A 15,696-nucleotide genomic window follows, 5' to 3' on the forward strand; every position below is an offset into this window, starting at 1 on the left:
CCAGGTTCTCCATTTACTATCAGTTTGTCCTTGGAAAAATCTTTTAAACATTTCTGTACCTCGGTTTTATCTCGTATGAAATAATTGGAGGGGGGTAGGGCAGAAGGCAGTAGTTACACACTGTCTTGAGACATAGCATAGTGCTGAGAGGGATCTTAGCAGACATGTGATTAGTTCAAACTATCTCAGTTGACAGATGGAGAAACAGCCCTAGAGATGATGTTACTGGCCAGGGGTCTCCTCTGGATTTAGTGCAAGCATTTATATTTTATGTAGGTCATCAGATTTCTAAGGTATACCTGTTTCCATTATACCTTCCTACCTACTGTCTCATAGAATTCTTGAGAATCAAAGTAGACAATGATGTTTAAGTTTTCTTAATCTCTAAAGTCTCTCAAATCCTATAGAACTGTGTAGTGATTGAATTATTTCAAAATTTACATGAAATATGTAGCAGGGCCTTCCCTTTAGAATTTGGGGGTGTAAATGAATGACTGAAATATTTAGAAATTTGCAGTTATATACAAATAATCCTTCATGCTGTTTGTTTAGGCCCTTCCATGGAGGAGAAGCTCCTAGTATCTTGTGATATAAGTACATCTGGGCAGGAACAAATTAAATTAAGTACTTCTGAAGTTGGGCACAAAGTCCTAGGCCCAGGTTCCAGTAAGAACTATCCCAGTTTAACAGCCAATAACGGGGGTGCTGTAGATGGACGTGTAAATGGTACCACTACTGCAGAGGCAGAAAAGACTTCAGACCAAAACCTGTCCATTGAAGACGGTGGTGAGCTCATGAAATACTCAGCAAGAAGTTCTTTTAACCAAATGTTGCTCAAATGCTAACACCTTAAGCATTAATCTTAAAATGAATGCTGCTTAATTTTGCTGTTCAAAATTTTGCTTAAAATACATTTAATGCATTCCTTTCTCTAATTAACCCCTACAGTTTTGCTTTGAATTTGTTCAACACACTGTTACTCCTTTAAAAAAATTTTTGATAATCAGTTATTTTTAATCAGAATCATTCCTGATTTAAAATTTATTCTCCTTTTATTTATAAGAACTTTTTATCCCTCCCCTCCTTTATACTTTCTGTTCTTCCATGAAGGTTGAAAAGTTAAAATTTAACTGGAAAAGTCACCAATGAGAATATAGTTTTCATTTTGCTTCTTTGAAATAAATCATACACACCGCTGCCTAAAAGACCCAAATTTATTTTATAAATTCAACTTGCAGTCTTAGATATGGGCAGCTTAGGAGGCAACCTTTTGGAGGATATTTTAGTGGACAAAATAATTAAAGTCCTTTACACCTAAGGCAGCAGTGTCATATTCAGGTAAAAGAAAATCAGATTTTGCAAAAAAAACATTAAAAGCTACAAGTAAAACCTGGGCAATTATATTTCAACATATTTAATTTTTAAACCACCATCTATCATGTTTTTTTACCTTTAATTTGAAATACATGTGAAATGTTGCAAGCCTTATAAGACTTGGAATATTGATTTGGCACATCTTTTTACGTTTATTCTTTAGGATATAGTTAATGTACAAGATGTGGATAGAAAACAAATATTTTAGTTGTATTGGTGACTTTTTTTAAGTGTCTCACACCATTGCTTTTCTTACAAAAACCTCATTACTCAGTGTGATTTCCTCATCTTCTGGATATGTATGAGATAATCTTTATTATCTTCTAGGTGTAGGAGTATTTCCTTCACAAGATCCTGTTCAGCCTAGAATGCCTCCTTGGATTTACAATGAAAGTTTAGTTCCAGGTAATAAAGCCTCTCTGTCCAATCGGGATATTTTGCTTAAATGTTGTAAATACAGTTGTAAATATTTACTCTTATGGTTGCAAAATATGCAGAAGGAATTGTAACTTCTTTTTTGTTCACCTTTTTCTGAAAGAGTATAGAAAATTATATAAATCTAGTGTTTCTTAAGACTGCCTCACATATGAAATAACTATATAAATGCAAGAGAAAATGTTTTATGGGCTATCACATACTTTTACTTCTAAAAACTTTAAGATTTATTGTGATTTAAAGGCATCAGATACTTTTTATAGATTAAAAACTTAACAATAGTACTAATATATTTAATGTAATTTTCTGAATTGTTGGTGACTAGTTTATATTTTAAAAAATACTCTTCTGACTTCTTTGTCGTGTGATATTATATGAAGCAAAAAAAACAAATGTCATGTTTTTTACACTGGGAGGTGGTGTTTAATTTTTTCTTTATATATAGTATTACTGCTGACCAGAAAAATCACTACAGTGCACATTTTGTGATAGTATTCCATATTACAAGGAAACTGTCTGTTTAAGCCATGCTTCATGTGCATAGAAGAGTGACTATTACAGCAACATGTTAGTCTCTATTATAACTTTTCAATTTGCTCTACTTTGCCAACCCCTTAAAAACTAAAGCTAACTTTTATCAGATCTTTTGTTTTTTGGATTGGTCCTAGGCTCAAGTTGTTCTATACTTGCTTAAATAAACCTATGCAGAACCATTGTAGCTGAACTCCTTCTTGGAAAAAACCAGCAATGTCTCCTTTATGTCAAAATCACATAATCACAAAGGCCAATTTCCCAAGCAGACGGGACTTCAATTGTTCATAGAAGTAACAGGTTTTCTTCTAACATTAGACATTTTACATCTTTTCTTCTTCCTCTCTGTCTTTAAGCAAAACAAACAGAATCTAGATCTTGGTATATTTTTGAGTTGTATCTATTTTCTGTCAGCTTCTTTTTATTTCTCCTTCCTCCTCCCAAACATGCATGTACACATAATTTCCTAGCCCAAACATGTTCTAATAGCCAGCCTACTATGTAATCTATATTTAAATCCTAGATGTAAAATTTTTTCTTTAAACATATTTTCTGTCTACCTTAGCCCTACCCACTTTCAACCACCCTAACTCCTCTAACTAGGGTTGCTAGATTTAGCAAATAGGTATACAGAACATCCGGTTTTAAATTCCAAAGTATCTGCTTATATACCACCTCCATTTTTACTATCTTCTACTGAATTATAAGTCCTTTTATATCCCCAAATACTCATCTTTAGAACCAAACTCCAACCTGTCTTCTAAACTCCAGACTTTCACTGTCTGCTGGATATTTTCACTTGAATACCTTCGCAGTTCAAACCCTGACATAGCTTCAGTTCTATTAAAGCAGTTTGACTTAAGATTATTCTTCTATAAGCAACAATGACAACAGAAAAAATCAATGACTTATAATATGTTTACATTTGTAATCCCATCTTTCCTTTAATAGATGCCTATAAGAAAATTTTAGAAACCACAATGACTCCAACTGGAATAGATACTGCTAAACTTTATCCCATTCTGATGTCATCTGGACTTCCCAGGGAAACTCTTGGACAGATATGGGCCTTAGCTAATCGAACTACACCTGGCAAACTTACTAAAGAAGAACTTTATACTGTTCTCGCCATGATAGCAGTAACACAGGTAGACATTGTTTCTTAAGTTTGATCAAATAACTTTGAATTCCTTTTTACTACAAGCTTGTAGAACTCTGTACATTAAAATTTAAATTATTTTCATGATGCAGTACTTTAAAAATGTGCAGTTTATATGGTAAACTAATAGACTAGCAAAATATTGCTTTGTTTAAAGACTATTTAGTGTATTAACATTTTTCTAGCCCAACTATATGCCTTCTGAACTTGAAAGTTAGTAAGAGATGAAACCACTCCTTCTGTCCTTTGAGGTCCTTGTTTAAAATTCCTGAGATACAGATAAGTATTCTCAGTCTAGTAGCAACTTTTCTTTTATTACAAAAATCACTTTAAATGATTTGATTGTATTAATCAAACTTGTCAGTTAAAATGTCAGAATTATACATGTGGGCCATTTCTTTGCTAAATATTGGCTTACATTTACCTTGAAACTTATTTTCTTTTATCAAACTCATGAGTTTTGGGAAAATCAGAGTAGAAACATACCAGGGCTACAGATTTTACATTTAGGTCTCCTTTTGCCAGGTTAGATTGTATGTGGTTTGCAATCCCCTAAAAGATTTCCATTTTCCTCCTATTCTGTATAGAGGGGTGTTCCTGCTCTGAGTCCTGATGCTTTAAACCAGTTCCCAGCAGCTCCTGTTCCAACTGTAAGTGGCTTTCCTTTGACTTTGCCTACTGCCGTGGGTCAGCCAACTGGGATGCCTTCTGGCCCTGCAGGCTCCATGCCCCTCAACCTTGCACAACCAGTCATGGGCATTAACCTCATTGGACCAGTAGGGGGAGCTGCAGCCCAGGCTTCCAGTAGCTTTATGCCAACTTACCCTGCAAATCAGGTAAATGGAGAAACTGTGCATATTCCCAATAGTCCCTGAAAGGGATGCAGAGATTGCTGGACTATGATTGATGCTAGAGGTGAAAATTAAACAGTATTAAAACAATATAAAATTTAATTTTTTATTATTTAAGAAACATGAAATTTCTTAAGGCTTAAGATACTTGAGTTTTGGCTAAAGAGTTTTACAGTTGTTCATAGTATATGCATTTTAAGTATCAGGCTTAATAAAGTTGATTAAATTCTTAGACTGTCTTTTGAGGAAGCTGCTAAACTTGGAATTAAAATGCTTCTGTTTTTCATTCTCAGATTAGCAAAAAATTTTAAAAACAATATTTAATGTCAGTGAAAATGTAGAGAAAATGGCTTTATTGGTGCAGCCTTTTTGGAAGGCAGTTTTGGCAATAGCTATCAAAATCCTAAATGTCTGTATCTTCTAACCTAACAGTCACACTATTCTCATAGAAATAGTAACTCAAATACAAGGATATTTGTTACAGCATTGTTTGTTAGAGTAAAATATTAGAAATAGCTAAATGTTCACCAGAAGGAGAGGTTAGATACATTTTGGTTCATATATACAGTAGCAAACTATTTGGTCATTAAAATGAGAAGATCTATGTGTACTGCATGGAAAAGATGCCCATGTTATATTACATTTTTTTAAGTGCAGAAACACTGTAGTATAAGCTCATTTTTCTATAAAACAAATGAACTGTTAATACTACTTACTTCTAAAGCATGGAATCAGGAGTCTGTTTTCACTGTTTTTTTAAAGATGGCAGGTTCTCAGTAATCTATTAAATGTGATTCAGCCATTTAAAAGTTATGTAGATTTGCTCTTTAAACCAGTCTTTTACCATTTGTACAAGAGAGTATCTAAAAAATGCAAGACAGGATTCCTGCCTTAAGCACTTGAGTTGACGTTATATCTAAAGGGTGTTCTTCTAAAATTAGGTAGTCATGCCTAAGGGGAGATTTAAGAGGTGGTCTTTGAAGTTTATAGTTGGAGATTTATTATACACTATTTTATTGATTTGATGCTTTCTATTTAAATGTACTCAATAAACGTAGGTGGTAAAACCAGAAGAAGATGACTTCCAGGATTTTCAAGATGCTTCTAAGTCAGGATCCCTTGATGACTCATTCAGTGATTTCCAAGAGTTGCCTGCTTCTTCAAAAACAAACAATTCCCAGCATGGAAACAGGTAGAAAAGAGTTGAATACTGTTAACACTGTATTTAATAATTGAGAAAGGCATCCACAATGGGAAGCCTAAATATAAGTAAGAGAATTAAGACTCCTTACTCTGATGCTTTCCTTGATTATTCCATCTCCATTTTACTTGTACTCTTCATACTTCATCGCCTTTTGTCCACCTTAAACTTATGCTTCTGCTATCCTCCCAGTACACACCTGTTTGCCAATATATTATTTTTTTGCCTGTGCTAAACCTCATTTACTATAACTGACTGTACAGTGATAACTTTGTGTTCTTGTATTACATCCAGGTCTTCAACTGTTTGAAAGCTTTTTAGGCAGGGGCATGTCATTTGATAATTTTTCAGTATAATGTACTATTGATTTTCCACAAATCATAATTCAGACATCTGTGGTTATTTATTCATGTCTCTCTTATGTTTAAGTTGAGATCAGTAGCTTTTAGGCCCTCAGATTCCTGTTTGTTTGCATAGTTACATAAAAATTTCTCTAATGTTTGATGTACTAGCTTAACTTTTAGGTACAGTAACTGATTTAGTATGTTGTCAACACCTTTTCATCATTCAAAAAAAATATTTAGATTCTTCTTCCACAGAGTGGAACAAGCCAGACTTTGAGTAAACAATATGAGTTTCTTTGGTGATTTTTGAAATTTGTTTTTGTCAGTATACATACTCCATTTCTCTCATGTTTCCATTTGTGCTGTTTCTTTTGTCTTTTCCATTTTAACCATTTATCTCTTATTCAACACTTCCTTCATATACACTGTAACAAGAACCAAGGGATAGGCATTGTAAAGACTTATATACTAGGGATGGGTTTTTCTCCTGATTTTAAGAATACAGCAAACCCATTTAAATGACATATAAGAAACATTTGAGGATTTGTCTATGTAGTTCTGGAGTTGCCAAGTGTTAGAAGTAGGCTGGAGTGGAGAATATTGTTAGTGTGTTAAAAAAATAATAACAGAGAGGGAAGGATTAAAGATGGCGGTGTGAGGGGAGAGACAGAGGCTTCCTCCTAAAACTGGATACAATTAGAAAATATAGTTGGTGCAACTAATCCTGAGAGAGCAACAGGAAAGAGGACGGCGTCAGACTGCATACACCTGGAGAAAAGAGCAGACCTCACTGAACGGGGGAACGTACAGAGCTGGGGCTCCATGGGACCCGAGCCTCTCCCCTACCCCAGCTCACCAGCAGGAGGAAGAGAAACGGAGCAGGGAGGGAGTGGAAGGCTTGAGACTGCTGAATACCTAGCTCTGGAGATCTGCGCTGGGAAGACAAACCTACATTTCATGGTGCTTTCATGAGACTCGCATGACTAGAGGCTTGGAAAGTTAATACAGGCAGAGTTCCTGGGGAGACTGGGATTCCGGCCGCTTGTGGAAAGCAGGGATCCATATCTGGCTGCTCTGGGACAAAAACTTATACCTGTGTGCCTGGCCCACTGGTTCAGGCATTGGAGACGGGCACAGGAGCCGGGAAGCGGGGAACAGCTCTTTCCTCCCCCAGGCACCAGTACCACTCCCCTGCGACCCCTGGCATTGCTTCAGGGGCTGAGCAGCTCCAGAGACTACAGCTTCTGGACACTAGAGGGCACCATATACAAGTATGAAACGCCAAAGGAACCTTGTCCAGAGTAAAATTATTAATACAACTCCCGAGAAAGATTTAAATGATATGGACCTCGTGACTCTTCCTGAAAGGGAGTTCAAAATAAAAATCATCAACATTCTAATGGAGGTACGGAAAGACGTCCAAGAACTCAGGAATGAATTCAGGTCAGAGATCCAATTGTTGATGAACATGATGGAGGGTATTAAAAGCAGGTTGGATATGGTGGAGGAGAAAATAAATGAAATAGAAACTAGAGAAGAGGAATACAAAGAAGCTGAGGCACAGAGAGAAAAAAGGATCTCTAAGAATGAAAGAATATTGAGAGAACTGTGTGACCAATCCAAGCAGAACAATATTCGCATTATAGGGATACCAGAAGAAGACAGAGAAAGGGATAGAAAGTGTCTTTGAGGAGGTAGTTGCTGAGAACTTCCCCAATCTGGGGAAGGACATAGTCTCTCAGGCCATGGAGATCCACAGATGTCCCAACACAAGGGACTCAAGGAGGACAACACCAAGACACATAGTAATTAAAATGGGAAAGATCAAGGATAAGGACAGACTGCTAAAAGCAGCCAGAGAGAGAAATTAGATCACATACAAAGGAAAGCCCATCAAGCTAACATCAGACCTCTCAGCAGAAACCTTACAGGCCAGAAGGGAGTGGCATGATGTATTTAATGCCATGAAGCAGAAGGGCCTGGAACCAAGATTACTTTATCTGGCAAGATTATCATTTAAATTTGAAGGAGGGATTAAACAATTTCCAGATAAGCAAAAGCTGAGGGAATTTACCTCCCATAAACCATCTCTACAGTCTATTTTGGAGGGACTGCTATAGATGGAAGTGTTCCTAAGGTTGAATAGCTGTCACCAGAGGTAATAAAACCACAGTAAAGGAAGTAGAACAGCTAATTGCGAAGCAAATGCAAGATTAAATTAACTATCCTCAAAGTCAATCAAGGGATAGACAAAAAGTACAGAATTTGATACCTAATATATGAAGGGTGAAGGAGGAAGAAAAAGGAGGAGAAATAGAAAAGAACCTTTAGATTGTGTTTGTAACAGCATACTAAGTGAGTTAAGTCAGACTCTTAGATAGTAAGGAAAGTAACCTGGAACCTTTGGTAACCACCAATCTAAAGCCCACAATGGCAATAAGTACATACCTATCGATAATCACCCTAAATGTAAATGGACTGAATGCACCAATCAAAAGACATAGAGTCACTGAATGGATAAAAAAACAAGACCCATCTATATGCTGCTTATAAGAGACTCACCTCAAATCCAAAGACAGGCACAGACTAAAAGTCAAGAGATGGAAAAAGATATTTCATGCAAACAATAGGGAGAAAAAACCAGGTGTTGCAGTACTAGCATCAGACAAAATGGACTTCAAAACAAAGAAAGTAACCAGAGATAAAGAAGGACATTACATAATGATAAAGGGCTCAGTCCAACAAGAGGATATAACCATTATAAATATATATGCACCCAACACAGGAACACCAGCATATGTGAAACAAATACTAACAGAACTAAAGGAGGAAATGGAATGCAATGCATTCATTTTAGGAGACTTCAACACATCATTCACTCCAAAGGACAGATCCACCAGACAGAAAATAAGTAAGGACACAGAGGCACTGAACAACACAACAGAACAGATGGACCTAATAGACATCTATAGAACTCTATACCCAAAAGCAACAGGATACACATTCTTCTCAAGTGCACATGGAACATTCTCCAGAATAGACCACATACTAGGCCGCAAAAAGAGCCTCAGTAAATTCAAAAACATTGAAATTCTACGAACCAACTTTTTAGACCACAAAGGTATAAAACTAGAAATAAATTGTACAAAGAAAGCAAAAAGCCTCACAAACACATGGAGGCTTAACAACATGCTCCTAAATAGTCAATGGATCAATGACCAAATTAAAATGGAGATCCAGCAATATATGGAAATAAATGACAACAACCACACAAAGCCCCAACTTCTGTAGGATGCAGCAAAAGCAGTCTTAAGAGGAAAGTATATAGCAATCCAGGCATATTAAAAGAAGGAAGAACAAACCCAAATGAATAGTCTAATGTCCCAATTATCAAAATTGGAAAAAGAAGAACAAATGTGGCCTAAAGACAGCAGAAGGAGGGACATAATAAAGATCAGAGAAGAAATAAATAAAATTGAGAAGAATAAAACAATAGAAAAAATCAATGAAACCAAGAGCTGGTCCTTTGAGAAAATAAACAAAATAGATAAGCCTATAGCCAGACTTATTAAGAGAAAAAGAGAATCAACACACATCAACAGAATCAGAAACGAGAAAGGAAACATCACGATGGACCCAACAGAAATACAAAGAATTATTAGAGACTACTATGAAAACCTATATGCTAAGAAGCTGGAAAACCCAGAAGAAATGGACAACTTCCTAGAAAAATACAACCTTCCAAGACTGACCAAGGAAGAAACAGAAAATCTAAACAGACCAATTACCAAGCAATGAAACTGAAGCAGTAATCAAAAAACTACCCAAGAACAAAACCCCCGGGCCAGATGGATTTACCTCGAAATTTTATCAGACATACAGAGAAGACATAACACCCATTCTCCTTAAAGTTTTCCAAAAAATAGAAGAGGAGGGAATACTCCCAAAATCGTTCTATGAAGCCAACATCACCCTAATACCATAACCAGGCAAAAACCCCACCAAAAAAGAAAACTACAGACCAATATCCCTGATGAACGTAGATGCAAAAATACTCAACAGAATATTAGCAAACCAAATTCAAAAATACATCAAGAGGATCATACACCATGACCAAGTGGGATTCATCCCAGGGATGCAAGGATGGTACAACATTCGAAAATCCATCAACATCTTCCACCACATCACAAAAAGAAGGACAAAAACCATATGATCATCTCCATAGATGCTGAAAAGGCCTTCGACAAAATTCAACATCTATTCATGATAAAATCTCTCAACAAAATGGGTATAGAGGGCAGTTATCTCAACATTATAAAGGCCATATATGATAAACCCACAGCCAACATCATACTGAACAGTGAAAAGCTGAAAGCTTTTCCTCTGAGATCGGGAACAAGACAGGGATGCCCACTCTCCCCACTGTTATTCAACATAGTACTGGAGGTCCTAGCCACGGCAATTAGACAAAACAAAGAAACACAAGGAATCCAGATTGGTAAAGAAGAAGTTAAACTGTCACTATTTGCAGATGACATGATATTGTACATAAAAAACCCTAAAGACTCCACTCCAAAACTACTAGAACTGATATTGGAATACAGCAAAGTTGCAGGATACAAAATTAACACACAGAAATCTGTGGCTTTCCTATACGCTAACAATGAACTAATAGAAAGAGAAATCAGGAAAACAATTCCATTCACAATTGCATCAAAAAGAATAAAATACTTAGGAATAAATCTTACCAAGGAAGTGAAAGACCTATACCCTGAAAACTATAAGACACTCTTAAGAGAAATTAAAGAGGACACTAACAAATGGAAACTCATCCCATGCTCTTGGCTAGGAAGAATTAATATAGTCAAAATGTCCATCCTGCCCAAAGCAATATACAGATTTGATGCAATCCCTATCAAATTACCAACAACATTCTTCAATGAACTAAAACAAATAGTTCAAAAATTCATATGGAAACACCAAAGACCCCGAATAGCCAAAACAATCCTGAGAAGGAAGAATAAAGTTCGGGGGATCTCACTCCCCAACTTCAAGCTCTACTACAAAGCCACAGTAATCAAGACAGTTTGGTACTGGCACAAGAACAGAGCCACAGACCAGTGGAACAGAATAGAGACTCCAGATATTAACCCAAACATTTATGGTCAATTAATATTCGATAAAGGAGCCATGGACATACAATGGGGAAATGACAGTCTCTTCAACAGATGGTGCTGGCAAAACTGGACAGCTACATGTAAGAGAATGAAACTGGATCACTGTCTAACCCCATACACAAAAGTAAATTCAAAATGGATCAAAGACCTGAATGTAAGTCATGAAACCATAAAACTCTTAGAAAAAAACATAGGCAAAAATTTCTTGGACATAAACATGAGCGACTTCTTCATGAGCGACTTTTTTTTTTTTTTTTTGAATAGGAAACAAGCTTTATTCTCACGGGCTCCCAATTTGGTTTCGCCACTGCCAGAAAGGTCGAAAACAGGCTTGGGAAAATAAACGCGGGGACTAACGGGACAAAAGGGACACACCAGATTACAGGGGCTGCCAAAACTCGTTTTTCATTAACGCGTAATGGGAAGACAAGCTCTGGCCCCGGGACCCGATCATGGCTCCAGTCCAGGGAGCTACCGGCCCGGCCGCCCGCAGCTCCGCCGCTCAGCCAGTGATGGGGAACATGTCTCCCCAGGCAAGGGAGACAAAAGCAAAAATGAACAAGTGGGACTATATCAAGCTGAAAAGCTTCTGTACAGCAAAGGACACCATCAATAGAACAAAAAGGTACCCTACAGTATGGGAGAATATATTCATAAATGACAGATCCGATAAAGGGTTGACATCCAAAATATATAAAGAGCTCATGCACCTCAACAAACAAAAAGCAAATAATCCAATTAAAAAATGGGCAGAGGAGCTGAACAGACAGTTCTCCAAAGAAGAAATTCAGATGGCCAACAGACACATGAAAAGATGCTCCACATCGCTTGTCATCAGAGAAATGCAAATTAAAACCACAATGAGATATCACCTCACACCAGTAAGGATGGCCACCATCCGAAAGACAAACAACAACAAATGTTGGCGAGGTTGTGGAGAAAGGGGAACCCTCCTACACTGCTGGTGGGAATGCAAATTAGTTCAACCATTGTGGAAAGCAGTATGGAGGTTCCTCAAAAAGCTCAAAATAGAAATACCATTTGACCCAGGAATTTCACTTCTAGGAATTTACCCTAAGAATGCAGCACTCCAGTTTGAAAAAGACAGGTGCACCCCTATGTTTATCGCAGCACTATTTACAATAGCCAAGAAATGGAAGCAACGTAAATGTCCATCAGTAGATGAATGGATAAACTAGATGTGGTACATATACACAATGGAATATTACTCAGCCATAAGAAAAAAGCAGATCCTACCACTTGCAACAACATGGATGGAGCTAGAGGGTATTATGCTCAGTGAAATAAGCCAGGCAGAGAAAGACAAGTACCAAATGATTTTACTCATATGTGGAGTATAAGAACACAGAAAAAATGAAGGAACAAAACAGCAGCAGAATCACAGAACCCAAGAATGGACTAACTTACCAAAGGGAAAGGGACTGGGCAGGAGGGGTGGGAAGGGAGGGATAAGGGCAGGGAAAAAGAAAGGCCTTATGATTAGCATGTATAATGTGGCGGGGGATGCATAGGGAGGAATGTACAACACAGAGAAGACAAGTAGTGAGTCTACAGCGTCTTACTACACTGATGAACAGTGACTGTAATGGGGTTTGTTTGGGGGGGGACTTGGTGTAGGGGGGAATCTGGTAACCATAATGTTCTTCATGTAATTATAGATTAATGATAATAAAATGAATTTTTAAAAAAGGAAGAAAAAATATCGGTAAAAAGGCTCTAAAGGAAATGGAACATTTCACATGTCCATGAAAACTTGTTTTATTATATTTTCCAAAATATATTAAGCCACCTGAAGTTGTTTACTTTAGGTTTGAGCAAAGATATTGAATAAAGCCTGTTGAAAGATCCCACACAAAAAATAATAATAATAAAATTAGCACAGGGCGGCACCAATTGCAGGATGCCTCATGATTTGTGACATAACCTATAATGCATTTTAGAAATGAGAGTGGCATAACAAAAGTGATTCTTGCTAAGTGTGGGATAAATTCTGCTGCCATGATAATCCTGTTGTGAGATGAGAAAGACTCTGGATTTAGAGTATATAGATACCGAAAAGTTTGTATCTGAGAAACTGGTTGGACTCAGTGTTGAACTGGATATCTATGTCAAAGGAGAAATAGCACGTAAACCAGCATGAAAGGGAATCTGGAAGACAGCAACATAATTCATTTATCCATTCAGAAAATACGATGTGCCAAGCACCACAGAACCTAGAATAATAAAGCAGACATGGGGCACTGATGATAGAGTAGTTCTAAAGGATTAAGATGTAGGGGTTTTGAGCTGGCTAGCTTTATTTTTCTTTTTAAATGGGTGTATTTAGTTGAATGATCAACTAAGTAAAACTCTACCACAGCCACACGAAGTGATTGTAAAATGCAAATGGATTCATAGAGATAAGGCAAAATACTTTTTTTGGTGGCTAAACTCTCTAAAGTCTTATCTTTCAGTAGAAGGCAGGTTCTTAACTTTTAAAACAATGTGCCACTCCCATTGAGTACCTTTCATTAGTATTAAAGAGTTAGAAATAACTATTTTCATGTTTGGAACAGGTAACTACCTAACCAGCTTAACACTTCCGTGGTGATTATAGGTTGGAGTTTTTAAATAATAACTTAAGAGAAAAAATAGAAATAAATTATCCATTTGTAATATGCATAAAATTACAGTCTGAGTCATAGCTTTTTTGAAATGGAATTTTATTTTGTTGACTTCAATCAGCAGTAGTACTTCATTATACTGAAGAGCCACTCTTTTTCTCTAGTTCTGAAAATAATTTTAAAATGAATAATATTTCATTAAATGTCACATTTAGCAGGAGATTTTACCAATGAGCTTTAAAAGACCATAGCTGAAGTTGGTAGGTCATGAAAACAAATAGGTCACTTAAGTTTGTGGGTTTTTCCTAAGACATTAATTACCTTTATCCCTATGTAACAGTCTGTTAAGTGAGATTTTTACTTATGAATCTTTTAAAAAATCCACCTGTAGATCTCCAATAGGTTCTTCACAATGGTATAAAGGTCATATCAAAGTGTGGGCAAAGGGTTTATTTGTGTTTATACAGAGGATCAAAGCCTAATATGGCTACCCAGTAAACGAATTAAGATACGATATGAAGAAGAACTTCCAACATCAACATCCTCTGGAAGAGTCATTCCAGAAGATGATCATCAAAAAACTTCAACAAAGATCCTGGCACTGTTAGAGTTGTAGCTGCATTTATCCCACCGGTTCCTGGACTTGCCATGGGAATGAGGAAGGAGATATCTAAGCTGGCCTGTGCATACAGTAAAACAACAGATTTGACTGAATCTATACTGTCGGAACTCAACCAAGAATTAGGAGAAGTGCAAGTTGCACTGCTCCAAAATCGTGCAACTATAGACTATCTACTGTTAAAAGAACATATGGGATGTGAACAGTTCCCAGGAATGTGTTGTTTTAATTTGTCTGATTTTTCTCAAACTATTCAAATTCAGTTAGACAATATCCATCATATCATTGATAAGTTTTCATAAATGCCTAGGGTACCTAACTGGTTTTCTTGGTTTCACTGGATATGGCTGGTAATTGTAGGTCTGCTTTTGTTATGTAGCTGTATTCCTATTATGTTAATGTGTGTACACAATTTAATTAGTAGTTTAAAACCTATACATGCTTATGTTACTCTACAAGAAGATATGTCAAAGAAATAATCAATCTTCCCATGTTTTCTTCCATCTGCTACTTCTATAGCTTTCCTTCTTCCTTCCTAATTACAGCCCTTTAGTAGAATTCGTGCCTCATATAGAAAATTACCGAGTATCATAATTCTTCCAAGTGGTAAAGATACCTCAAGACAAATGCTGGGTATAGAAGCCACAGGGCATAAATCTGCAAAGAAGTAAAAAGCTAACCTTCTCAAAGAATATTGCTTCTCTCTTACTTACCAACTTCACATTTCCCTGTATGGCCCCGGAAGATGACTGGTTAGCCAGAGACGGGTAAGATTCCTCAAGGGAGGAACAATCTAAGACAGGCACAGCCGCAGGGGGACCATCAGGTGAGAAATTGGGGATCAACAGAGGTGAGGCTTAGAACCTCACCCCCCTGTTTTGAGAGAAATCTTCTGCATCTGTGAATGTTTTGTTGCCCTTGTCTAGCTTGGATTAATTCTCAGTCTATAGGCACAGACCTGATCATCTACATTTGCCCTCTTACAGCACTAAATTATGTTTTCTACCTTAATCTTGCATCTACCTACCACTTCAGCATTTTATTTAAAAATATAATAATAATAATAAGGGAGAAATGTGGGATTCACATATAAATTAAGTATAAAAATCAACGAAACGAATAATCATATCTGACTTGATTGTTTATAGTTCATGATGCGTGATCAAAACTGAAAGTTTCTGTGATATGACTGCCCTTGCACTGTTCACCATGTAAGAACTTATTCACTATTTAAGAACTTGTTCACCATGTAAGAACTTGTTCGTTATGCTTCAGAAGATTGGAAACTGTTGAGAATTAGGCTTGGGGTTGATTAATGATTGTGCATTGAGTCCCCTATACAGAATTTTATTGTTGTTAACAACCATTTGATCAATAAATA

General features: G+C 36.7%; 1 protein-coding gene across 19 annotated transcripts in view; it reads left to right on the forward strand.

Annotated features, from left to right (window-relative positions):
* The window catches only part of SYNRG (synergin gamma), a 114,364-nt gene that overhangs the window by 52,041 nt on the left and 46,627 nt on the right, over window positions 1-15,696 (forward strand). For 12 of the 19 annotated variants that reach the window (XR_005029995.2, XM_036911044.2, XM_036911042.2 and 9 more), the window contains 5 exons: window positions 553-786; window positions 1,702-1,779; window positions 3,292-3,488; window positions 4,087-4,335; window positions 5,409-5,542. Coding sequence is in view for 18 of the 19 variants with exons in the window: in XM_036911044.2 (XP_036766939.2) it covers window positions 553-786; window positions 1,702-1,779; window positions 3,292-3,488; window positions 4,087-4,335; window positions 5,409-5,542 (892 nt within the window). In the remaining variant the exon portion in view is untranslated. The remainder of the gene's footprint in view (window positions 1-552; window positions 787-1,701; window positions 1,780-3,291; window positions 3,489-4,086; window positions 4,336-5,408; window positions 5,543-15,696) is intronic. The other 7 variants (XM_036911046.2, XM_036911043.2, XM_036911045.2 and 4 more) reach the window with 1 other exon arrangement.

This window comes from Manis pentadactyla, chromosome 4 (assembly GCF_030020395.1).
Source record: "Manis pentadactyla isolate mManPen7 chromosome 4, mManPen7.hap1, whole genome shotgun sequence".
NCBI classification, from domain to species: Eukaryota; Metazoa; Chordata; class Mammalia; order Pholidota; family Manidae; genus Manis; species Manis pentadactyla.